This window comes from Lutra lutra, chromosome 3, assembly GCF_902655055.1.
Source record: "Lutra lutra chromosome 3, mLutLut1.2, whole genome shotgun sequence".
In the NCBI taxonomy this organism is placed as follows: domain Eukaryota; kingdom Metazoa; phylum Chordata; class Mammalia; order Carnivora; family Mustelidae; genus Lutra; species Lutra lutra.
The window spans coordinates 14,594,019-14,620,483 of NC_062280.1; the positions used below are offsets into that span (position 1 = coordinate 14,594,019).

The 26,465-nt window shown below is 38.9% G+C and overlaps 2 protein-coding genes across 3 annotated transcripts in view; one reads left to right on the forward strand and one right to left on the reverse strand.

Annotated features, from left to right (window-relative positions):
* The window catches only part of FAM117B (family with sequence similarity 117 member B), a 74,377-nt gene extending 50,585 nt beyond the window's left edge, over nucleotides 1-23,792 (forward strand). The window contains exons 5-8 of one of the 2 annotated variants that reach the window (XM_047720782.1): nucleotides 9,723-9,866; nucleotides 11,377-11,545; nucleotides 13,674-13,794; nucleotides 19,850-23,792. In XM_047720782.1, coding sequence (XP_047576738.1) covers nucleotides 9,723-9,866; nucleotides 11,377-11,545; nucleotides 13,674-13,794; nucleotides 19,850-20,168 — 753 coding nt within the window. In that variant the 3' untranslated portion in view covers nucleotides 20,169-23,792. Of the gene's footprint in view, nucleotides 1-9,722; nucleotides 9,867-11,376; nucleotides 11,603-13,673; nucleotides 13,795-19,849 lie in introns of both variants that reach the window. The other variant, XM_047720781.1, reaches the window with a different exon arrangement.
* Nucleotides 19,464-26,465, reverse strand: part of ICA1L (islet cell autoantigen 1 like) — a 92,404-nt gene continuing 85,402 nt past the window's right edge. Inside the window, exon 15 of the transcript XR_007125766.1 lies at nucleotides 19,464-19,762. The gene's annotated coding sequence lies outside the window, so the exon portion shown is untranslated. The remainder of the gene's footprint in view (nucleotides 19,763-26,465) is intronic.

Sequence of the window (26,465 nt, forward strand, 5' to 3'; positions counted from 1 at the left end):
AAGGGGTGCCTGGGTGGCCGGGTTGGTTAAGCAACTGCCTTCGGCTCAGGTCATGATCCTGGAGTCCCAGGATTGAGTCCCACATTGGGCTGCCTGCTCAGCAGGGAGTCTGCTTCTCCCTTTGACCCTCTCCCCTCTCATGCTCTTTCTCTCACTCTCATTCTCTCTCAAATAAATAAAATCTTTAAAACATAAAATATGAGTTAAAAAAATATATCCATCTACCTCACACCGTGTACAAAAGTAACTTAAAATGGATCAAAGACATAAATGTAAGAGATGATACTAAAAGCTCTTAGATGAAAACATAGGCATAAATGTGGGGTTGAATTAGGCTGAGGTTTGTTAGGCATGACACCAAAAGTGTAAAACAAAGGAGATACATACATGGATTTTATAAAAATTAAAAACTTTTGTGCTTCAAAAGACACTTTACCAAAAAAGTGAAAATATAACTGACAAAATAAAAGATATTTGCAGATCATGTTATTTGATAAAGCACTTGTATTTAGAATATATACAGAATTCTTGTGGCTCAGTAATAAAAAGATAACCCAATTTTAAAATGAGCAAAGGATCTAAATAGGGAGTTCTCCAAAGAAGATACACAACTAGCCACTAAACACCTGAAAAAAGTGCCATCATTCCTTGTTCGGTGAGGAAATGCAATTAAGAATTCTAGTGAGGGTGGCAGGGATGTCCATTATCACCACTGCTATTCAACATAGTACTAGAAGTCCTAGCCTCAACAATCAGACAACAAAAGGAAATTAAAGGCATCCAAATCGGCAAAGAAGTCAAACTATCACTCTTCGCAGATGATATAATACTATATGTGGAAAACCCAAAAGACTCCACTCCAAAACTGCTAGAACTTGTACAGGAATTCAGTAAAGTGTCAGGATATAAAATCAATGCACAGAAAACTGTTGCATTTCTCTTCACCAACAACAAGACAGAAGAAAGAAATTAAGGAGTCAGTCCCATTTACAATTGCACACAAAACTATAAGATACCTAGGAATAAACCTAACCAAAGAGGCTAAGAATCTATACTCAGAAAACTATAAAGTACTCATGAAAGAAATTGAGGAAGACACAAAGAAATGGAAAAATGTTCCATGCTCCTGGATTGGAAGAATAAATATTGTGAAAATGTCTATGCTACCTAAAGCAATCTACACATTTAATGCAATTCCTATCAAAATACTATCCATTTTTTTCCAAAGAAATGGAACAAATAATCCTAAAATTTATATGGAACCAGAAAAGACCTCGAATAGCCAAAGGAATATTGAAAAAGAAAGCCAAAGTTGGCAGCATCACAATTCCAGACTTCAAGCTCTATTACAAAGCTGTCATCATCAAGACAGCATGGTATTGGCACAAAAACAGACACATAGATCAATGGAACAGAATAGAGAGCCCAGAAATAGACCCTCAACTCTATGGTCAACTAATCTTCAACAAAGCAGGAAAGAATGTCCAATGGAAAAAAGACAGCCTCTTCAATAAATGGTGTTGAGAAAACTGGACAGCCACATGCAGAAAAATGAAATTGGACCATTTCCTTACACCACGCACAAAAATAGACTCAAAATGGATGAAGGACCTCAATGTGAGAAAGGAATCCATCAGAACCCTTGAGGAGAACACAGGCAGCAACCTCTTCGACCTCAGCCACAGCAACGTCTTCCTAGGAACATCGCCAAAGGCAAGGGAAGCAAGGGCAAAAATGAACTATTGGGATTTTATCAAGATCAAAAGCTTTTGCACAGCAAAGGAAACAGTTAACAAAACCAAAAGACAACTGACAGAATGGGAGAAGATATTTGCAAACGACATATCAGATAAAGGGCTAGTGTCCAAAATCTATAAAGAACTTAGCAAACTCAACACCCAAAGAACAAATAATCCAATCAAGAAATGGGCAGAAGACATGAACAGACATTTCTGCAAAGACGACATCCAGATGGCCAACAGACACATGAAAAAGTGCTCCACATCACTCGGCATCAGGGAAATACAAATCAAAACCACAATGAGATACCACCTCACACCAGCAGAATGGCTAAAATTAACAAGTCAGGAAATGACAGATGCTGGCGAGGATGCGGAGAAAGGGGAACCCTCCTACACTGTTGCTGGGAATGCAAGCTGGTGCAACCACTCTGGAAAACAGCATGGAGGTTCCTCAAAATGTTGAAAATAGAACTACCCTGTGACCCAGCAATTGCACTACTGGGTATTTACCCCAAAGATACAAACGTAGTGATCCGAAGGGGCACGTGCACCGGAATGTTTATAGCAGCAATGTCTACAATTGCCAAACTATGGAAGGAACCTAGATGTCCATCAACAGATGAATGGATAAAGAAGATGTGGTATATATACACAATGGAATACTATGCAGCCATCCAAAGAAATGAAATCATGCCATTTGCGATGACATGGATGGAACTAGAGGGTATCATGCTTAGCGAAATAAGTCAATCGGAGAAAGACAATTATCATATGATCTCCCTGATATGAGGACGTGGAGATGCAACATGGGGAGTTAAGGGGGTAGGAGAAGAATAAATGAAACAAGATGGGATTGGGAGGGAGACAAACCGTAAGTGACTCTTAATCTCACAAAATAAACTGAGGGTTGCTGGGGGAAGGGAGGTTGGGCGAAGGGGGGTGGGGTTATGGACATTGGGGAGGGTATGTGCTATGGTGAGTCCTGTGAAGTGTGTAAACCTGGCAATTCACAGGCTTGTACCCCTGGGGATAAAAATACATGTTTATAAAAAATAAAGATTTAAAAAAAAAATTCCAGTGAGGGGGGTTGCCTGGGGGGCTCAGTCATTAAGTCTCTGCCTTGGGCTCAGGTCATGATCCCAGGGTCCTGGGATAGAGCCCCCCATCGGGCTCCCTGCTCAGGGAGAGCCTGCTTCTCCATTTCCCTCTGCCTGCCTCTCTGTCTACTTATGATCTCTCTCTCTGTCAAATAAATAAATAAAACCTTAAGAAAAAAAAAAAATTCCAGTGAGGGGTGCCTGGGTGGCTCAGTTGGTTAAGCAACTACCTTTGGCTCAGGTCATGATCCGAAGGCCCAGGATCAAGTCCTGTATCAGGCTCCCCCTCAGCGGGGAGTGTGCTTCTCCCTCTGACCCTTTCCCCTCTCAGGCTTTCTCTTTCTCATTCTCTCTCACTTTCAAATAAATAAAATCTAGAAAAAAAAGGAAAAAAAAAATTCCAGTGAGATACAACTTTATACATACGAGGATGGCTAAAATTAAAAAGACTGCTAAGTGTTAGGCTGTGGAGACATTGGAACCCTTAATCTATTGCTGATAAGAATCTAAAGTGGTGCAACCGCTTTGGAAAATAGTCTGGCAGTTTCTCAGAAAGGCTAAACATAGGGTTACCGTATGACTCAGCACTTTCTCTCCAGGGTATGTACCCAAGAAAATTGAAAACATGTGTTCCCATTAAAACCTGTATGCACGGGTGCCTGGGTGGCTCAGTTGGTTGAGCGTCTGACTCTTAGTTTCAGCTCAGGTCATGAGCTCATGGGTTGGGATTGAGCCCATTGTCGGACTCCATGCTCGATCGACACTTGAGAGTCTCTCACCACCTTCCCTAACCCCTGCTTGGGCATGCTCTCTCTCTCTCTCTCCAAAATAAATGTAGGGGTGCCTGGGTGACACATTCAGTTAAACGTCTGCCTTTAACTCACTTCAGGGTCTCAGGGTCCTGGGGTTGAGCTCCATATGGGGCTCCCTGTTCAGTGGGGAGCCTGCTTTTCCCTCTTCCTCTCCTCCCTGCTTGTGCTCTCTCTTGCTCTCTCTCTCTCAAATAAATAAATAAAATCTTTAAAATAAATAGGGGCGGGATGCCTGGGTGGCTCAGTTGGTTGGACGACTGCCTTTGGCTCAGGTCATGATCCCAGAGTCCCGGGATCGAGTCCAGCATCGGGCTCCCAGCTCCACGGGGAGTCTGCTTCTCCCTCTGACCTTCTCCTCGCTCATGATCTCTCTCACTGCTTCTCTCTCAAATAAAGAAATAAAATCTTTAAAAAATAAAATAAAATAAAATAAATAGGGGCGCCTGGGTGGCTCAGTTGTTAAGTGTCTGCCTTTGGCTCAGGTCATGATCCTAGGGTCCTGGGATCAAGCCCCACAACTAGCTCTCTACTCGATGGGAGGCCTGCTTCTCCCTCTCCCACTCCCGCTGCTTGTGTTCCCTCTCTTGCTGTCTCTCTGTCAAATGAATAAAATCTTGAAAAAAAAAAATCTTAAAAGACTTGTACACAAATGTTCATAACAGCAAGGTTCATAAAATTTGGAAACAACCCAGGTATTTATCAACCAGTGAATGGATAAATAAAATATAGTGTATCCATCAATGGAATATAATCCAGTCATAAAAAGGGAGTACTGGTGCATGCAACAGCGTGGGGGAACCTTGAGAACATTACACTAATTGAAAGAACCAGACACTAAAGAACACATATGATTCACCTTAAATGTCCAGAATAGGCAGACCTAAGGAGACACATTATAGATTGGTGATTACCTGTTGCTGGGAGGCTCAGGTGGAAATGGAGTGACTGCTGATGGGTAAGGGATTTTTTTTTAGTGTGTTTCTAAAATTAATTATAATGGTTGCAAAGTTCTTCAATAATCATTAAAACAGTTTTACACTTTAAATGGGTGAATGATATGGTATTGTGAGTTATATTTCAGTAAGCTCTTACCAAAAATATCTGCCAACCAGCATTAAAAACAAATACATAAAATGCAATATATTTGTCTAGAAATAATAGATGAGATGGTAGAAACCAAAAAGTGAACTGGAAGGTCATGTAACAGTATAGAGAGTGAGTACAGGTGCTTTGAGGTCAGACTGTTTAGCTTAGACCCAGGTCCTGCCACTTGCTAACTGTATGAAGCTCCTCAGGTTCTTTGTATTATAGTATCTGTTTGTTGTGTTGTCCTAAGGATTAAATTGGGATAGAATATTATAAAACACTTAATGCAATTCTTGGTGCACAATCATTGCTCAATAAATCTTAGGCTGTTTGAGGTAGGACCTAATATAAAAGAAGTAATGAACCAGTTGGGTTTTCACTAGGTGTTTCTGCAAATTTCATATTGAACTTATTTTTTAAAGCTTTTTTTTTTTAAATTTTGGGCTTTTTGTTTTGTTTTGTTTTTTTGTTTTTTAAGTAATCTCTGAACCCAACATGGGGCTCGAACTCATAACTGCAAGAGTTGTATGTTCTACTGATGGGGCACCTGGGTGGCTCAGTGGGTTAAAACCTCTGCCTTCGGCTCTGGTCATGATCCCAGGGTCCTGGGATCGAGCCCCACATCCGGCTCTCTGCTCAGTGGTAAGCCTGCTTCTCTTCCTCTCTCTCTCTGCCTGCCTCTCTGCCTACTTGTGATCTCTGTGAAATAAATAAATACAATCTTTAAAATCATGCAGATGTTTTCTGGCTGTTTGTTAGAGCCTCAAGCAAGAAAGCCCTCCCATTGGATTTTCTTACTTCATATGGGCTGGGGACACTATAGTTTTGCAGCAGCCTAGGTGGGTTTGAGAGCAAAGGGATAGCGAGGTAGAAAAGGAAAAAAAACTTACATCTGAGGAATGAAGGGCATTGCACCTTAAAAATGAAAATTGCTGCTCTGCACTGGAATCTTCATATGCCAGTCCAGGAAGTGATTGCTATTCTTAAATTCTTAAATATTTTACCACTTAGAAATCAAAAGAGTAGGTACTTGTGGTACGTCCTTTATTAAAGAGTATAGCTGCAGCGTAGAAGAACAAAGAGAGGGAAGCGGGAGGAGAACAGTGACTGCTGGAGGCCAGGACGAAAGTAAGAGGGACAGGGCAGGAGGGATCAGAGCCACACAGAAGACCCGGTTCAAAACCCGTAAGATACGAAGGCTTTTTTTTTCTGTTGTGTTCTGATTTTTTTTTTTTCTTTCTCTTTTACCATTCCAGACAGTTTTCCCCTCCCTTTTGTTATGTTGGGTTCAGATTTGTTATGTTCTGGCACATATTTCTCTCCTAGATCTCTGCTGAATTGCTGACCAGATCTTTTTCTATACTACTTTCCTCTTAAAGCGCATTTTTCTTCCTTTGAAAATTTAACTGTATTTCTTTTCCCTATTCAGCTACTGCTTCAGTGGGTTTTCTTCCCATCTTTCCTCTCTCTCTGTTGTACACAGTCTTACCTCCACACTTTGAAACATGTATTTAAGTTGTAATGTAGCTTGATCTTAGAAGATTTGGGATTAGCCAAACCTTTTGGTAGTCTTTTCTTTCTTTGTTGGCTCTCAGCTTTTAGACAGAATTTGACCTTGTTCTATTTTTCAAGATTTTATTTATTTATTAGAGCGAGAGAGAGAGAGAAAATGAGTTGGGAGCAGAGGGAGAGGGACAAGCAGACTCCCCGCTGAGCAGGGACCCTGACGTGGGAGTCCATCCCAGGACCCTGAGATCATGACCTGAGCCAAAGCAGATGCTTAACCCACTGAGCCAGCCAGCTGCCCCAGGCAGAATTTGATCTTTAAACTGTAATATATATAGACATATGGAGAGTGTAAGTAGAAAAATAAAACTTTATAATGGTGATTCATCTAATTAAAACCCTTAATTGATTGGAAGATACTCTGATTTGAAGAGAAAGAAACAAAAGTTGAGGAAATAGGAGATCCTTGTTCTTGATGTTTCCAAAGGATAGATCTTAGGAGAGGAGGGATTTTACCTCAGTACAATGAAGAGCTTTTAATCTTTTGGTGCTGTCTAAAGATGATCTCTCAGTTAAAGTAACTCATTTATATTTGCATATACTGACTTATATTTAGAAATACAAATTTTATTACAGAAACCTATATAGATATGGGAAAAATAAATTACACACACATGCACATAAAATTCCCTAGGCATCCTTGAAATGAAGCGTGAAAGTTGAATAATTTTTTTTTTTAAAGATAGTTTAGAGTATGGTTTATGTGAGGAATGAAATCAGAGGCCTATTACCTTCTACTTCTGGAACAGTCATAGTGTGTTTAATGAAGAAAATCTTTCCCAGGCAGCTTGAGTGGATTACTTTTCTTCAAATCATATAAGTAGTTAAAGTAATTAGAGTTGAACCTTTGCTTCATTTACCTAAAATGCTGTGTTGACCTTAAGGAGGTGGCAGTTGTCTTTCTTTTCCTTCTTTTTTTTTTTTTTTGCTTTGCTTTAAACAAACTAAACTGTTGATAAATACTTGCTGCTCTTTGGATTCTATTTGAGAAGAACTTCTTACCAGCTGTGTAGGGCGTGACTTCTCAGCTACCTTGACAAGCAGTAACCATGTGTACAGTCGCTTATGATACTGGCAATTTCTGTGTATGTGCATTTCCCTACATAACAACCAGAAAACTTAGGCTTCCTGTTACTAAGATACTTATGATTCTAAAATCCAAGAAGGTCAGCATTTTGCAAAAAACTTTGTCAGAGCATCCTTCCCTTCTAGTCTCCTTTTTCATTTCTGTAACTTAGCAGTTATAAACCAAATGCATATCTGAAAATGCCATCCAGTGCAAGCTATTATTTTTGTGACATTGAGAAAAGAAAATTAAGCTTAGAGTTGAGTATCTTTCAGTTAAAAGGAAAAAAAACCCGTATTTATTAAATATGTACTAACTCCTGAGATCTTTCTTTGTCTCTGCCGGTGCTCTGCTCTGCCATTATTTCCGGACACAGGAAGAGCCCAGGCAGAGGGAGGATGAGTGCGTGACAGAAATGTTCTAATATACGCTCCACTCCAGACGAGTGAGCTGTAGATTTCTTCTAACTGCTTTTTTAGTCTGACTCTGTTTCCTGTCACCTCAGTACTTCCTTTCTTATATTGGATCAAGTCCCCATTCTTCTATAACCTTAATTGCTTCCGTACAGCCCCCACCTCCAAATAATAGCCACTTTGGGGTTAGAGCATTTTAAAAGGGGACGCAGACATTCAGTTCATAGCACCAGCCTTGCTGAGTAAGCACCGTGTCTGATCTAGACTTCTTTAGGCAGTGGCAATAAGGAGATGCCTAAGAAGCAACATTACTTAGTTATTTCTGGGCCCCTAGTCTGTCTCCCTTTCTCTGCATGTAACATGGGAAATACTGCAACCCCCCTCAGAGAGAGTGGTCTGAGAATGGAGTGAGAGGACTTGTGGTGTCCGGCCCGGGGTGGATGGATGCTCTGTAAATAGTAGCTACAATTTTGATTTTGTCTTTTCCTTCTTACGTATTTTATTTTTACAATAATTTCTTGCTTTTTCGCAATCTTTCTCATTTTCTTCTGTATCTTCTCATTTCCCCCTTTTTTAGTCTCTCTGTTCCCCAATCTTCTCTCCATACCCTCAAGTTTCTCCTATTATCTATTCTCTTATCACTTCCATCTCTCCTTTCTGTCCACTCCAGACTGAAGCTTCCTCTTGGCTTTTTTCTCGTAAATTTTCCAAGGATGGAAATTTGCCTTTCCTAAGGATTGTTGTTGTGTTAGGCTTATTTTAAAACATTTTTATTTATAAAGGTGAGCAGAAAAGAAGAGGAGAAATATAGGTTTAACAGGAAGTTCTGTATCAGGTAACAGGTTATATCCATTGAATGGAAACAAGTGATGATTGGAGGCCCTGTTACCTTTGTCTCCTTGCCCACCTTCCCCTGAAGGAGGTTTTTCAAAGAAACTACCCTAAAGGAAGAATGGGTTAATCCCATTTCTTTGCTAGGTAGCTGTTCAATAGGCAGGATGATCTTCTGGCTTGATGTTGCTGTCAACTTTAGCAGATACCTCTGTAATTCTAGTTTCATAGTCTACTTTGAGTATCTTGTCAGGAAAGCATGTAATATCCTTTAATTATGTAATCAATTATTTCTTTTCAAAAGTAATATGCCAGTGGAAAAAAGAGGAAAATGAATTACATCATTTTCTTTCCTTAGCAAAACATATTAAAATCATCACAGTGGAAGTATAAATAATTAAATTTCACAGGGAAGTTATTCTCGTGTCTATAGTCCTGCTGCTGTATGTGGACTTTGGGACTGATTTTGTTTTTTCCAACCAAAATATTTTTTTCTGATAAATCACCTTTTTTTTTTTTTAAGATTTTTATTTATTTATTTGCCAGAGAGATCACAAGTAGACAGAGAGGCAGGTAGAGAGAGAGAGAGAGAGTGAGAGAGGGAAGCAGGCTCCCTGCTGAGCAGAGAGCCCGATGCGGGACTCGATCCCAGGACCTTGAGATCATGACCTGAGCTGAAGGCAGCGGCTTAACCCACTGAGCCACCCAGGCTCCCGATAAATCACCTTTTAAAAAATTTTTTCCCTGGAGGATAGATAGTTGTGGCACTAGAAGTCGATTTTAAGTTATTGTTCTAAAACCTGAACTCTGTTACAGTCATAAAAGAATTTTTGAGCTTGACATTCTTTTAGTATTTTCCTTTATTCCTACTCTTTACAGTCCTCAGATGTGAATAAACTTCCGAGATTCTACTTTGATTATCTGGAGTTCTGGCTTTAAATTATATTTTGTGTATACCAAGGAACATGTTTGGTTACTCACGCTTTTTGTGGGGCCTGTAAACTTTATTTTAGAGTTCTGCATGTCAACAGGAAGTATGCTTCAAACTACAGAATTTAAATGAAACCTATTAAAGCTCTCTTCTCCCTTCTCCACTGCTTTTTCTTCAGGCTCCTGTTCCAAAGAGTGCACTTATTCCCGTAATTCCCATCACCAAATCAACAGGCTCCCGGTTCCGGAATAGTGTGGAAGGATTGAATCAGGAGATTGAAATAATAATTAAAGAGACTGGGGAAAAGGAAGAACAACTTATAGTAAGTAATCTTGTTTCTTAAAATTGTCCTTCCACATTAACTGTTCTAATTCTTTAAAAAGTTACAGTTTCAGTTTCCATATTTACTTATGTTTCTTCCTTTTCATTGAGAGACAATGAAAATTTGTCTCTCTTGAAAAACTTCGACCTTAGCAAGTGAATGAAAAGTTTTAATTTGTTTGCATCTCAGAGAGATAACTGATACGACTTAAATTTAGGTCCCTGAACAGAAACTACTTTTTGTTTATCTGTATTTAAAAATCACTAGACAGGTGTTATACTTCTCATCTGCTGTAACTCCATGTAACAAAAGTTTAGATTATAAATTTGTTGGGGACGGAGGTGTATGACTTCAAATACTTTCTAAGAAGGAATCTACCTGTTCCCTTACTGTTTGATTGTGAGTTACTATTTGGTTGACTTTATGATCATGAAGTGCAATTCTGCTTACCTATAATATGATAAGACATGGGGAGCCTAGGTGGCTCAGTTGTTTAAGGGTCTGCTTTTGGCTCAGGTCATGATCCCAGGGTACAGGGATTGAGCCCCACGTCAGGCTCCATGCTTAGCCATGAGCCTGCATCTCATTTTCCCTCTACCTTTCTCTCTCTTTCTCTCTCTCAAATAAATAAAATCTTTTTAAAAATACATGTTAAGACATAAGAATGATTCCTATGGAAGACACAGAAAATTCCCGTATATATTTAAGAGCATGTCACAGTATATTTAAGCTTATTACATTCTTCAGTGAAAGAGGAATTGGGGAGTTTGAAGTAGTATTTTATTGATGCTTAAGATATCTGCTCTATGAAGATTAAAGGTTGGTTTAGCTTAGAAAGACATAGCTCCCCACACGCTGTTGCCCATACTGCATGATGAGTAACCCCCCCCTGATATAAGAGAGGAACATGAACCAAAGGGAGCTGGTTTTCCTGCCAAGTGAGCCGCACAGGATTTCCTCTGAATGTTCTTGATTCTCCCCTATAATTACTGTTGCTACCATTAACCTTTCCCTTATTAAGGAAGGTTTCTTTGGAAAAACAGGGGGATGTATGTGGGCAGAGGATGAAAGTAACAGGACCTGTCATCAAATATCACTAGTTCACACAATGGCTAACCTTCTCTTCTGATATGGAACCTGGGGTTATACCTAGGTTTCTTTTCTCTTTTTTAAACATGGCAGTTCTTCATAAGTTTAAAAATACTTAGCACATAATAAATAACTCAATCACTGCATTTATCATTCAGCAAGCTTTGACCACCTGTTGTGGACCTACCCCCGGAGTACAGAGTCATCGCATATGCTGCTCAGTGCTTAGTAGGGCAGTCATATGAGACAGGGATGTCACTTAGGGAGCAACACAAAGCCTTTTTTCTCGATAAGCCTGATAAGTGGGGCATTTCTGATCTGTGAGTCATCTGGAACAATAGGGGAGGGTTGATTGGGGTGCATTTCTGGTGAATTTTGAAATCAATGATAAAATACTTAGGTTGTTGAAATTTTGTAACAGCCGCAAGATATTCCAGACGGGCATCGTGCACCGCCCCCCCTCGTGCAGAGAAGTAGCAGCACACGCAGCATCGACACGCAGACCCCCGGTGGGGCAGACAAGGGGAGCAACAACAGCAGCCGTTCTCAGTCTGTGTCCCCCACATCGTTCCTCACCATCTCGAACGAAGGCAGCGAAGAGAGCCCTTGCTCGGCTGATGACCTGCTTGTCGATCCCAGGGATAAAGGTACAAGGCGGGAGGACTTATTACCAGATCAGTGAGCACCCCGTTGTATCATTCATTCCGTTCATTTTGTAGTAGAACACACACACTTAAGGCTACTAAGGTAATTACTTTGACATACTTTCTTAACATAGATTTTAAAAACTTGAAGTACAAACCAGGTACTGTGGTGCCAAGTGATGGTCTAGTTGGGTGGGTTTATGGATTTTGGTTTGTATCTTTTCTTTTTTCCTTTTTCTTGTTAATACTAGTTCCGTATATGTTCCGAGAAACATTCTTTTTGGTATAAATGGGCATTTGTCTTGAAAGACTTTGTTTTCTTTCACCTTAGTTGTTTTGTTTCTACTACCTTACTATTTTCAGTTGGACTTTAAATCTTCAAATTAATGTTTTTCAGAATATCTTTCTGTGACATTTCTAGCACGAATTAAGCTGACTTATGTCAATGCAAGATGAGTATTGAAGGCAAGCCCGTAGTGAAAGGTTGGAAGGCTACTTACAGTACAAAGTCCCTGTGCAACTCAGAAGATAACTTGGAGACTTAAGCTGTTTGAATATTAATTACTAATGTTCTTGCCTTTTGAAACAAACATGGCCTGTCATCTGTCTGTATCAGGGCAGTATTTTGTTAGCCTAACCCAAGGTACTCTGTGTACTTGAGAGCAATGATATATTTGTAAATTCTGCAGCCCAGTTTAGAACCTACTACTCCAAGTGTGTTGAATGCCGTAAAAAGTTACAATTGGCCATTATTCAGTTGCCTAAATTACTGAGACTGTAACAAGTGCAAAGAACATAAGATTTCCTGAAGAAGTCCGTTAAAGCTATGGGCAGTTGTAAATGTTATTATTTGGACCCTTTTTTTTTTTTTTTTTTTTTTTTTTAACCAGTTTCTAGGTTAAGTAAAATATGGCTATTCCAGGCCCACACCCTCCACCAGTTAAATCACAAGCCCTGGGGGGATCGATACAAGTACCAGTAGTTTTTAATGCTCCCAGGTGATTCCACTCTGTAGGAGGTCTGACACCTTTAACAGAATTCAGTCTTTTGGTTGGGCTGTGTGTTTCTTATCAGGAATCTGCATAATTAACTACTACTTATACTTATTGTTAGGATTGAAAGGAATAGTAAATACAAACCATTTAGCACAGCTCCTGGTACTTAGTGCTCAATCAAATGTAACACTGCCCCCTACCCTTAAAAAAACATGGCCATTAAACTCTGCCCCTTGTTTCCCATACTTTCTACTTTTTACTTCAGTAGCAAGTTGGAACTCCATGAATTTTATGTAATGCTTTATTTGACCTTAGGAGAACTGGTGACTGGTTAGCTTCTCTGAGTTTCTTTTATAAGAAAACAAGGCCGCAGTGCTACTGCCTGCAAAAAATTTATGGCTTAGTTGACACAGACTGAAAATTTAGGACACTTAGGTAATGTATTAGGAATTTTAAGTTAATGTAGTGGAAGCTGAGGATGTCAGCCCTGAACAGGAATGCCAGAGTTGAAGAAGTTTTTGCTTAGATAGGATTAATTTGGAAAGATTTCAAAACTTCAAGCTAGGAAGTTTTGGCAAATGACTGGAGATGAACCTGTTAGGTATGGGGAAGTTCACAGGCAGAAGGGAAGCCTTTGGTGTACGTTGCTTCTCCCTGCCCGGAGCAGAGATTGTATTTAGAGGAGCAGAGAAACTAAGAAATGCTGCAGGACAGGGGGGGAGTGAATGACAGGCCACCAGTGGAGAGTCATCTCAGCACGTGTGCTGGGAAGAAAGGAACAGGCATTTGAGTCTGACTGCTGGTCCTGTAACAGAAGTAAGGGAGCAGGGTGTCGGTGGCAAGTGAGATAGGCCTAAGCCGTAGTAATTGTAAGTGGAAAAGAAATAAGCATCTTTTGTGTATGAGTTTATTTAGCCAACATGAGTTATCCCCTCTTTAGCAGGCATTGTGTCATATGAGGGGTGTTCTTAGCCTCAAGTAGTTCGGGGTGTCGGGGGAGGCCATGTACACCGAAGTGCATTATGACTGCATTTATGTGGTAATAATGCCTTAGTAACCCAGCATGCCGTTTTTTGCAGAGAATGGGAACAACTCTCCTTTGCCCAAATACGCAACGTCACCGAAACCTAACAACAGTTACATGTTCAAAAGGGAACCTCCTGAGGGCTGCGAAAGGGTCAAAGTCTTTGAGGAATGCTCGTAAGTATCCCCCCAATAACTTCTATTATGAGAATTTTCAAGTAAGTTGAACAGTACAGTGTACCCATATATCCACAACCCAGACTCCTTAGTTAACATTCTGTTGATGCGTGCTTTGTCTGCACATGGTGCTGGTAGTTTCTGCTAAAGTATGTGGAAATAAGTTGCAGACATCATGACACTTCACCGTAACTACAATTTAATATTTGTCTCCTAAAAGTAACCATAGTACTCCCACATAACCAAAATATTATCATCACACCAAACAAAATTAACAACAGTGCTTAATATCAGCAAATACCCAGTTTCTTTCAAGGATTGAATTCCCTTCAGATTTTATGTACTTTTGGTCTCTAGTTCTTTAAACGGTATTAGAAATATTTTGTCTAGGGGCGCCTGGGTGGCTCAGTGGGTTAAGCTGCTGCCTTCGGCTCAGGTCATGATCCCAGGGTCCTGGGATCGAGCCCCACATTGGGCTCTCTGCTCAGCAGGGAGCCTGCTTCCCTCTCTCTCTCTCTCTGCCTGCCTCTCTGTCTACTTGTGATCTCTCTCTCTGTCAAATAAATAAATAAAATCTTTAAAAAAAAAAAGAAATATTTTGTCTATCTGTATAGGAAATAGAGTTCTACTACTTTGTAGAATCAGGTTACTGTGATGACGATAATGTAAGAAGCAGGATTTTAAATAGTGTCTAGGACCGTTGATACATGATTTCCTATGCTCCTATTTCTGCTGACTGGTACGCTAAGGGAAGTACTATAATTTTAGACTCAAAATTTGCTCAGAATTAGCCTTAGTAATTTCAGTAGCCATGGCTCCTCGCTTTGTAAGTGATGGCTACAGCATTGTAGGTATGTGCGAGACAGCGGATGAAGTACTGAACATTATTTGGGGGTATGATGGTAGTACCGAGCTCTCGCTACCAGTCTTGCTATGGCTGCACGTCTTAGAGTCACCCTTCTGGGTTTTTCTCGCTTGTGAAACCTGAAACACAATGTGAAGATTGTCTAGCCTTGTCTGACTCATGTCATCGATCTTTTTCCTTCTTTATGAACATCTTGGAATCATTTTGAAATATGGCATCCTTTTGTTCATGTGTGTGCTCCTCCGGTCAGTGCTTCCTTTTGCCTAAATGCTGAATAATTTTGCCACTCAAAGAGCATTGTTTTTGAATTCCCTCAGTTTCTTTTTTTTTTTTTTAATTCCCTCAATTTCTATACTAGGAAATCCCAGCTGTCCGTGTCCTATCTGCTTTTGTACAGTAATTGAAAACTCCGTTTTAGCAACTGCTCCCCGCCCCCATCTTGCCTTCTATGTTAGACTAAAAGCTTGACTGGTGCCAGAGAAAATTGAAGCAAAATTTCTCCAGACCTGTTCCATAGACTCCCTGAATCATCATCTTCTGAAGTATGAGTTGGAGCTGCAGATTCCCAAGCCCCATTCCAGGCCTAATGCATAAATATGGAGGCAGGACCAGGACTGTGCATCTCTGACAGACACCCCATTTTTTTTTTAAAGATTTTATTTATTTATTTGACAGAGAGAGATCACAAGTAGGCAGAGAGGCAGGCAGAGAGAGAGAGGGAAGAGGAAGCAGGCTCCCTACCAAGCAGAGAGCCTGATGTGGGACTTGATCGAGGGACCATGAGATCCTGACCCAAGCCGAAGGCAGAGGCTTAACCCACTGAGCCACCCAGGTGCCCAGCACCTCATAATTTTTTATGCCCAAGTTGCAGATGCTGGCTTAGACTTTTCCAGGAGAGTTCTTAAGATGTAGAATCATTTTACTAAGTAAAAGTCACATGGGCCAAATGGACCTTTTTGGAGTTGAGCTCATTGATTTACTCATTGGTAGTTAAAATTGCCCAAATGCGGCGGTGCCTGGGTGGCTCAGTCAGTTACGCACCCAACTCTTGATTTTAGCTTAGGTCATGATCTCTGGATCTTGGGGTTGAGCAGGCGTGGGGCTTACACTCAGCATAGAGTCTGCTTGGAATGCTCTCTCCCTCCGCTCCCCCCCCCCCATGCTCATGTGCTCATTCTCTCTTTCTCTGAATAAATAAATAAAATCTTAAAAAGATTGTCCAAATGCAGAGAAATCATTGATTGGTTCAAAAGCAGTTTCAATTCCTTTTATAAATCACTGAGTGTTGTGTAGGTTGGCGTCTTGTGGTATCTAAGCCTTTAACTCTTGAATTTGGAAAATTTCTCAGGACTTAGTATCTGAACTATGTATATACTGTTACATTATTTGTATCTAAAGGGAGGGAAAAATGGATAGGGCTGTGTGTGTGTGGATGGATAGCTAGATTAGAGAAATAGAAGGTAAACCCTAACATCTTACATGTTTTATGGCACATCCATCTGTTATTGGTAGGTAAACTTTCTCTTTTTAAAATGTACAGAGTTTGTTATACATTATACTGATATGAAGGATGTGTAGCATACAGAAACTTTTTTTTTTTTTTAAGATTTTATTTATTTATTTGAGAGAGAGAGAAAGTATGAGAAGGGGGAGGGTCAGAGGGAGAAGCAGACTCCCTGCCAAGCAGGGAGCCCGATGTGGGACTCGATCCCAGGACTCCAGGATCATGACCTGAGCCGAAGGCAGTCGCTTAACCAACTGAGCCACCCAGGCGCCCCAGAAACTTTTTCTTAAACATTTTCATTATGTTTCAAAAATAAATGAACAACAGTATCGTAACAATACTGTTACGATAACGATACTGTTATGATAACAATATGTTACAGATACGAACAACAGTATCGTAAGAATGGATTCCTTAGAGGTAATTTTTAAATTTCTGTCGATAAAACAAATGACTCAAGGTCTAAAAAAATTAGTCTCTTCTTACCTACCTCTGGCAAAATGAGAGCAAACCCACTGGGCACACTAGCAACAAACAAACATAAATTATCGGTCCCAGTTAAACATTTTAGGATTATTTAATCATTCCTTGAAGAATATTTTTAACTCTTAACTAATGTTTGAAAGGCAGTAACTCGGGGAACCTGGGTGGCTCAGTTGTTAAGCAACTGCTTTTGGCTTGGGTCGTGATCCCAGGGTCCAGGATCGAGCCCCTCATCGGGCTCCCTGCTCCTTGTGGGAAGCCTGCTTCTCCCTCTCCCAGTCGCCCTGCTTGTGTTCCTTCTCTCACTGTGTCTCTCTCTGTCAAAAAAAAAAAAGGGCAGTAACTCTGACATGAACTGGGGATTGGAGTGGGGTGAGGGTTGTTTCTAGAACTGTATGTTTATTTACCTGAAAGAAAATGGGTGGTTGAATTTAGACCCAGAATTTAAACCACATCTTGTACTTTCAGTCTCTCTGTTCTTTGTGATACAGTACATACAGTACATACAGTACATACCATAGCCATATCGTCTGTACTTAGTCCTTTTTTAAAGAAAGTCACATATGCTATTTCTTCCTCCAAACTAATGAATTCCTTGGTCTTAGTTACCTTATATTCCTAGGTATTATGGCCTCTTTGCAGTATAGCGGTATTATTAAAAATATAACATGACCCTCCTCTCTCTCTCCCTCCTTTCGATTATAAGTAACTTGGATCCACCATTTTCTTTGCTGGTAATTTATGCCTGCATTTAAAGATACATATACAAGCCTTTAAAAAAAGATAAGAAAGAATCCCTTGCATCAGTATAAGAATACCTAGAATTACTATGCAGCCCATCCATCAGGTTTTCAGAAAGTTAGCTCGCAACAGTTATATCCACTTTGAGACACAGTCCTTTTGGAATAATTTCTTAAGGAAAAATAAAAATTTAAAGTTAGTTCTGAGATTTTTTTTTCCCTCTATTTATGCTTACTGAGTTGAAGAAAGCTTTGAAGTAGTATTGGTGCTTGTGGCTTCTGCTAGCGTAGGTATACATCGGTTTTCCACCCCGGTGCTGGATGATTTGTTTCTTGAGTGGTTTGCTTCTAGACAGATGTTAGAGATCAGGAGTGATTCCTCTGCTAGGTTGGGGTGGCCACTGGAAGAGGGGACAAAGGAAGGTTTTTTTGTGGGGGAATTTTGGTGCTATTTACTGCTAATGTTTTGTTTGATCTTGGCACTAGTTCTTACTGTTTATATTATTTTCTGTGAGCTCTGTTTTATTGAAAGCAGTAAGGAAATTCATTTTTAACAAGATAACCTCAAAAAAATTAATTAACTGAAAACCTAGGCCTCATTTGGAGGATTGGTCTTTTTTCCCTAAGAATGAAAGTTATTTCTAATAATTCCACCTTCAGAAGAAAATTCAAGCATTTTTAAATTATGGAAACCTAACCTCAACCTCCTGTTTTCTTTAAGGAATTGAAAACCACACTCTCATATATTAGAGGAGTGTGTTCCCTTCTTACCACTGATCTATCCAAATACACATGTGGCCCTAAAAGTACTTGACGTTTCCATTGTATATTGGAACAGGGCATTACGTAAATCATCAGTTAAATGATTTCTTTGTTCTTAAATTACTGTATTTGTCAGAGCTGTCCTTGGGTAGGATTCACTATTAATAAAATCTGCCCACCAAAAGCATTGTCTACTTGGAGCTTTTTGGGAGGGGGGCACCATTCCCCAGGTCTATTGTTTATTAATTTTTTTAAAAGATATTTATTTATTTATTTATTTGTTATAGAGAGAGCAGAAGCAGGAAGAGCGGCAGGCAGAGAGAGAACGCTCCCCACTGAGCAAGGAGCTTGATATGGGACTCTATCTCAGGACCCTGGGATCATGACCTGAGCTGAAGGCAGAGGCTTAACCGACTGAGCCCCCCAGGTGTCCCTGATTATTAATTTCTTACAACTCAGCCCAGATGTTACTTCCCTTGTAAGCTTTCTTTTACCAAATTCTCCCTCTTCCTCTGTGCCACAGGTTATCGACTCTCCTGTGCTACCTTTAAACCTTTTATAAGATATTTTTATCACATCTCTTGGACCCTTTACAGGAGTTCTTAACCTTTTTTTGTTCTGTGGACACCATTGGCAGTGTGGCAAAGATTAGGGATGCTTGAAGTAATTCATAACTTCTCTGAGTAACGTTTTAAATGCAGAAAACATGGAAGATTACAAATGGAATTAATTATGTTGAAATACAGTTCTATTCCCAGTACCTCCACCCCCCAAAAAACTACGTATTTAATCAGTCTCCTGCGGATTGTTTCATTTTGGGGGTCCCCAGAATCTGTTGCAGAGTTGGCACACTTGAATTCAAATTTTTAAAATTTCATTAGGAGAGGTGAGAACTAACCATACTTTTATCGTATGGTATTACCTTTTCTCACCTGAATTTTGATTTACTTAGGTTCTCCTACCTTAATTTCTTTTTAATTTTGTGGCACTTCATATTTAACAATTTAATTTTTTAGTACCTTTTTTTTCATAGAATACCATTAATACTAGTACCCGTTCCCAACCATTTGGGTTAGTTTTCAGGAGTACCTGGAGACAGGAAGGGACAGTGATTAGTTTTATTTTGAGTTTACATTTCCATTATGTTTCTCAGACAACCATCTTGGTTAACTCAAAAAATTTGTTTCAGTCAAAGGGATTCTTAACCACACTTGAAGAGAAAACTCACACCTACCAAAGTTTAGTCATGCAGTGGTGGAATTTAGCAAAAGAGGGATATTGTGTGTCATTAATTGACTTGCTTTCTCCCTTCAAAATAGTACAGGCTTTGGAAGAACCATAGTAGTGGAACATATTTTTGTCTTTAAACATCTGGAATTTCTTTTGCCTTAGGAAATTGTTTATTCCTAATGGCTGTCTTAGATCTTCATTGAGATGCAGAGCTCGTCAGCCTGGGTCCCCGGTATGGTGCACAGGGTTCTTCAGGGAACTGAAAGCAGCAAAAATAAATGATGTCCTTTTGGCATTCTAAGTACATATTTTGAATTATGTGTCTAATTCCATTTTGGCCCATAGCATTTGAAGCTTTTGATATTTCTTGTATATGTAAGTTATCTGTTTAGAAAAAAAAACAATGAAAGAACTTACTTCCAGTGATCTGTGTGTGACTTAACAACAACCGGTTGTCTGTTCTGTGCCTAGGCCAAAACAACTCCATGAAATCCCAGCCTTTTACTGTCCCGACAAAAACAAAGTGAATTTCATTCCTAAAAGCGGCTCTGCCTTCTGCCTCGTCAGCATCCTCAAGCCACTCCTTCCCACACCAGATCTCACCCTCAAGGGCTCTGGTCACAGTCTGACAGTTAGCACAGGCATGACCACCACGCTGCTGCAGCCCATTGCTGTGGCCTCCCTGTCTACAAACACAGAGCAAGACCGAGTCTCTCGAGGAACGAGTACAGTCATGCCCTCGGCCTCTCTGCTCCCACCACCAGAACCCATCGAGGAAGCCGAAGGATAGGTCACAGGGCTGTGTGGCCGGTTTTCCGAGCAACTGAGAACCTCCTCAGATCATTTCTTTGTGATGGCATCGCGCGCCCAGTTGGCTGTGAAGTGTGCTCCAGCTCTCGGCGGGGACGAGTCACAGTGTGGCTTCTGGAAGAAGGCAGCGCCCTCTGATGGCTTTGCTCACTCGTGAAGGCCGATCCTCCTTGCTTAGCCTGCTTTTTCTCAAAGCACTGGTTGAAACAAGAAAGGTCTCATTCTTTACTTTTGGAGGGCCGGTATCACATCATTTTTTTGTTTTCAAATTAAACTTCTTTAAAACAAAAACAAAAACTGATCCCTGCAAACATAATTCCTGAAGGGAGACATGAATGATGCTGCAAGAACCATCTTTTATATGAAAATGACTATTTTATAATACCAGTGTTACATTTTCTGAAACGTAGCAAACAGGATGTTCAGAGATTCTTTGGTGGCCTCTTGTTTCTTGTTTCCCTTTCTAGATGTGTGCTTTTCTCCGCTGTTTCCAGCTTTGGGACCAAAGGGATTGTTGACATTTTCCCAGCAATCTTAATCTCATGACTATGTTTTTCTCCCAAACAAGAATTGATAGGTAAATGCATTGAGCAAATATATAACAAGAGATAAAAAGCAATATTAAATGAGTACATTATGTGATTTATGTTTTTTGATGTCAGAAGTTTGTGCTTTGGGTGAAATACTTGTAAAACTGCTGTTTTCTTCACTACACCTGTATACATTTCGCCATGTGGTCAGAAAAATTATAGTCTGGAGACAAGTGCTTTAACATGTTCTCACCCATCATTGGAACTTGGTTGAAAAGTCAGTGAGCCAAAAGGAAACTACCCAGTGTTGATGACTAGCTAGGAGTAAGGAGCCCCTTTGGATTTCTACAAAATGCTTATCACACGATCTCTCTTTATCATCACTGTATCATAGTTCCAAGAGGTCCTAAAATGACTGTGCATGGATTTCCTCCTTTGCTTTTGTGATGTTGTTGTCTCGTGGAATTGGTCAGGGTCAGTAGTTGCCAGGAGTGTAATCCATTGAATAGCAATCCGTAGTCACAGAATCTTGCGACTGACATTTTCTTTACGGTGGCTGACACTGAGATAACGTTGCTTACAGATTTTGCTAGTTTTCCCTCCAGCATTCCACACAGTGGGGAAGACAGGCCAGGAGAGCTTCGGAGCATATAAACAACAGAGATCTTTGAAAAATACATACAGTTTTGGATTTAGGCTCATCTTAATACAATCACTGCCAGTATCACATGCCAACAGTATTTCATGTTTCGTGTATGTGGTAGTGAAAGTAAGGAGCAGCTCTTTTTAAAAATGAGTTTCGGCAAACAGTATTGATAAAAAGCATCCTTCTAAGATCTTCATATACTACCTATGATGCAATAATTTAATGTTCCTATACATATTATAGGGAGAAAAAAATTTAAATACCTGTAAAAGGGATACAGTTTAGAAAGTTTAATATGTCAGTTTGTTTGGACATAAACCATCAGAGGAAACCTCATGGTAGCAATAAATCTTCTGAAAGGACTTCTTATACTCATGCACCTTTAAAACATCTAAGTAATTAAAATTATGCCCTATGAAGTTTTAAATGGAGATGTATTTAGGCAAATTAGATAAATTCAAACATTTGTATAAGTCTGTCAGGCTTCAGTTGGTAGCACTGCTGAATTTCGGTACCTTCTCCATCCAAAACTAATTTACTTGGAATTAGTACACTGTGGCTTCTCAATCAGTAAAACTCAGTTCTTCAGGATCTAAATTTTCTGGTTTGTTGGTTTCTTGAGAACCTTGATTCTTTCTTTGCCTTGTTACGTGTCTTGACTTTACCATTTTGCCCCTGAGAACTGCTCTATCCAAAAGTACAGAAGAAAAGGTAATGAAACTCACCAGGTGAGTTGGTATGAATGGTAGGAGGAGGAAGTTAAAAACAAGTTTTAAAAACCCTCAGTTTTTGGATTACTTGAATTTCATTAAATCTGTTCTTTACCTTACACTTATTTTCTGTCCATTCCTCTAAATCACAGGGGTGTTTTATAAGTAAAATGCCACTTTATAAACAGTTTTTCCCTTTACTCTGTTGTGCATATATGTGTGATTCACTTCTTTCTGTAGAGTTTCAGATATCCTGAATCTAAAGTAATTTAAAACCGGAATAGGAGAACAAGTTTGAGAGTTATTATTTACATAGTCTTATAAGTGGAACTTTGAATGTTTGGTTGTAAGGAGAATGTGAATTTGCAGGTAAATTAATTGTATGGCAACCGAACATATCCCTTGAGTTTGGGAGAAATAGAGCCTGAGATATGAAAGAAAGACAAAAAGGTACAAGGTCCAAACAGCTCTAACTGCCAGTGCCAAAGGGCTGATTTTTAAGTGTATGAGCTTTATTGCAGTCTTGAAAAATATTAACCCATAGGTCCATTCAGCTCTTTTGCTTAACCGTTAGTTCACAGGTGGCTGATTTTTAAAAGAAATGGATCTACTTTCAAAAGAATATTTTCTAAAATTATATTCCATAATTATCTTGTTATTCTGTAGAAAACTGTATAGAAGATAAATTAGGATAGCTTCAATGGGAATATAATTTAAATTTTGAAAAGTTTTAAATAAATTTTCTTCCATTGCAGGAAAAGAAATAGGTGGCATGTATATTTTGGCAAAAGGAGCTATTCTCTAGTTATTTTCTTTGTCTTAAGTTTCTTAAGTTATTTTTTACTCTTGATGTCTTCCTTCTGATGATGAAAACATTAAAAAAATTATCGTTTCTGATCATGACTAAGTCTCTTCCTTGTCGTGGCTTTTGTTAGCAGTTATATTTTTAAAATACCTGTTCTGCCTCTTTGGTTAAAATGACAAGCATGGATGCCAAAATTATTTTTGAACTAGAGTCTTCATTTTGTTTAAAATATTTCTTACTTCTTATGACAAGCCAAATCAGCCTTTTAGAAGGTGCTATTGCTAACTGTGGAGTAACTGGCAGCAAGAAAGCCCTTTTTTTTTTTTTCCTTTTTAATGGTTGGCTTTTGCTGGAAAGAAGATATTTTTTAAAATGGCAGAATTTATAGCCTTCTCTCCAAGATTAGGACTGGGTTGTCAAGATTTTCTTCTGTTAAAGGAAATAAAAGAAAAATTGCCATTACTGAATTCAGTTTACTGTTTTAAACTTAAGATTCATTCCTTAATGCTTGGAATTTTGATGTCTCAAAACCGGACCAGTGGAAGTGCTAAATTTGCATTAAAAAAGCTAAGAATACTTCGCACTTTAAGGTTTAAGTTTTACTCTGCTTAAATTAATGATAAGCAGAGCAGCCCTGAACAATATTTTGTTTATACAATCCTGTTGAAGAATATAATTTATGGTTTTCTTTTTGAAGTCTGTATCTTCATCTCTGTTTAAGCTGTGTAAATCTTTTTAAAATGCAATTTTTTAAAATTTTGTTTTTCTAACAAAAATGTCCCAAAAAATAGCATTTCCAATGGTGATAAATATTGTTATTATGTACTTATGTATTCCCTGTATCTGACACTTACTGCTGCCTCACAAGAAAATAGAACTTTTATGTTAAAAATAAAGTCTGTTCTTCTTGAGAGTTTTTTTCCTGTGTACTTTTATGAATGTTGTTACTTCAGGTCATATTTTCTTTTCAGACACTTCTAGCCTGAAATAACTTATAAATAGTACATTCTTTTTCACAAATGTATATAGAAAAATGAGTGTGTCTAAGTAGCAGGAAATATAATATTGTCAGTTATTTCTTCTCTCTCTTTACTTGCTCTGGAACTTAAAGTACCTGATCTTTGTGGTAAACTGTGATAAACAGAAAGACAATACCTGTTTATAAGTAATTCATTACTTCATAGGTAGACATTTAGCTGGTACACTTAATTTTATCCTGAAGTACACATAGAGGATTTTTTCCTTTTGTTTGGTAATTCACTTTTTCTAAATCAGCCATGTGCTTCCATAAGTACAGTGGTTTATATATGCAAGGTAGGTGTTCAGGCTCGGGGGTTTAGTCCGTATGCATAGAGCAGAATTAGTCAGAGATGCCCAAGGAGGGCTGTGTTGTACGGAGTCTGTATAACACGTAGAAAATAAGTCACCACAGCAGTCGGTCATAAAATTACATTGTAAAAAATTCTAAAAATTATTTGTGGGGGAAATAGCTGGAATTTGGGGATAGCTAAGGACTACATACTTATATTACAATGTAACATAGCGTCAGATGCAAAGAAGATCTCAGATTGGTTCCAAATCTTCAATTTTTTTTTTCTCTTAGTCATTCCCCTCCAACTTTAAAGAGGATAAGAGGAAAAAAATTATATTTTTTTAAAGATAGAACAAGAGAGAGCAACCGGGCAGGGGGCAAGAGGCAGAAGGAGAAGGACAGATCTCATGACCCTGAGATCACGATCTGAAACCCAGTGGGTTACTTAACCAACTGTGCTACCCAGGTACTCCAAGAGGAGAAAATTTAGATCTCAAGTGGGTGTTCCTCTCTTCTATTTATTTGATTTTTTTTTCTTTGATTCATTACATATACCACACACACAAAACTTTTTAGGTCTGTAATCTTTTCCCTTTCAATTGTTTTTAAGTGGTTGGGTGTGAGATACAGTACCCTTTTCATAGCAGTTCCCTGCCAATGTGTCAATATCAGCTTTTTTACTTGCTAAGATAAGGTGTGCTTTTAAAATTTTAAACTTCTCCTAGAGCACGGTGTGGTATACAAATAGTCTTTGTATCTCTTTGGTTTAGTGTTTTCCAAATGGGTCTTGAAATGAATGTAATGGGTCTAACCACTGTTTTGTTTTTTTAATGAAGCAGAATAGAAAAAATATTCATACATAAGGAGAGTATTATTTGTGTGTAAAACTCTTGCTAGACGTAGATACACATTATGTTGTAAAATAAAATCAATTTCCTACTGTGAGTTGGAATCAAAATGGTTTGAAAAAGACTGCTCTAGATACAACTTTTTGTGTGTATGCCTTTAGGTTGGTTTGGTATCTTAACAGAGAGGAGACTAGAATCTTTAAGACATTGTCTCTAATTCCCTTTAATTAGTATCTCCAAATTGCTGGATTTGTAAAAATAAAATACTAGTCTTTTCTGCGGTTCGCACCTTTTTCAAACTGAGAACTCACTCCTGTACTCCTTGTTTGATTTTGTATGCCTGTATGGATTAGTCTTGCTAAATCATTATGTTTTATAGATGATTGTCATGTAGTCTTCTCCATGTTATTTTTCTCCAAGGTTATTTTTGAGATCGTTGGGATAATTGAGAGGAGTTGCAGCAAAAGCCCTGTATTTAGGGCCACACAATTTGGTACCCGCTCTGGCTCAGCAGCTTAGTGGTCGTGGGAGCTTGAGCAAAGAAGTCCCCTTGTTGAGCTTCACTTTTCTTGATGAGATGAAGGGAATAAATAGTGCTTGTCTGGTAAGTGGCTACTGAATGTGAAAATAGCTTAACTTAAAAAACTAGAAGCAAACACTTGTTATCTCCTTTATATTTTGGTAGATAAGTTTATTCAATCTTTAAGAAAGCCCAAAGTTTTCAATTTTAGGAAATGGTCCCATGTAGTTCATTTTAGCTTATAAAGCTGTAATACAGGGGCGCCTGGGTGGCTCAGTGGGTTAAGCCGCTGCCTTCGGCTCAGGTCATGATCTCAGGGTCCTGGGATCGAGGCCCGCATCGGGCTCTCTGCTCAGCAGGGAGCCTGCTTCCCTCTCTCTCTCTCTCTCTGCCTGCCTCTCCGTCTACTTGTGATCTCTCTCTGTCAAATAAATAAATAAAATCTATAAAAAAAAAAAGCTGTAATACATTTAATCCTTGAACAACAGGTTTTTTTTTTTTTTCAATAAATACTGGAAAAATTCTTAAAGATTTTTGACAGTTTGAAAAAACAAATGAACTACATACCTTAGAATTATTAAAGAAATTAAAGGTATCTCATGAATGCATAAAATATGTGTGGATAGTAGTCTATTTTATCATTTACTACCATAAAATATGCACAAAATATCCTAAGTTAAAATTTATCAAAACTTAGTTGCACACATAGCCATACATGGTGCCATTTATAGTCAAGAGCAGTATAAACAGAAAGATGTGCTATAAAATAACTGCATAAAATTTACTGTAGTGCATCCTATGTTACTGTAGTAATTTCGTTTACCTGTTTCTATTGCAGTAAGTTCAGGTGTTACAAGTATCCTCTTAAAATACTGTGTGACATGTAAAAAAAAAAATTTTTTTAAA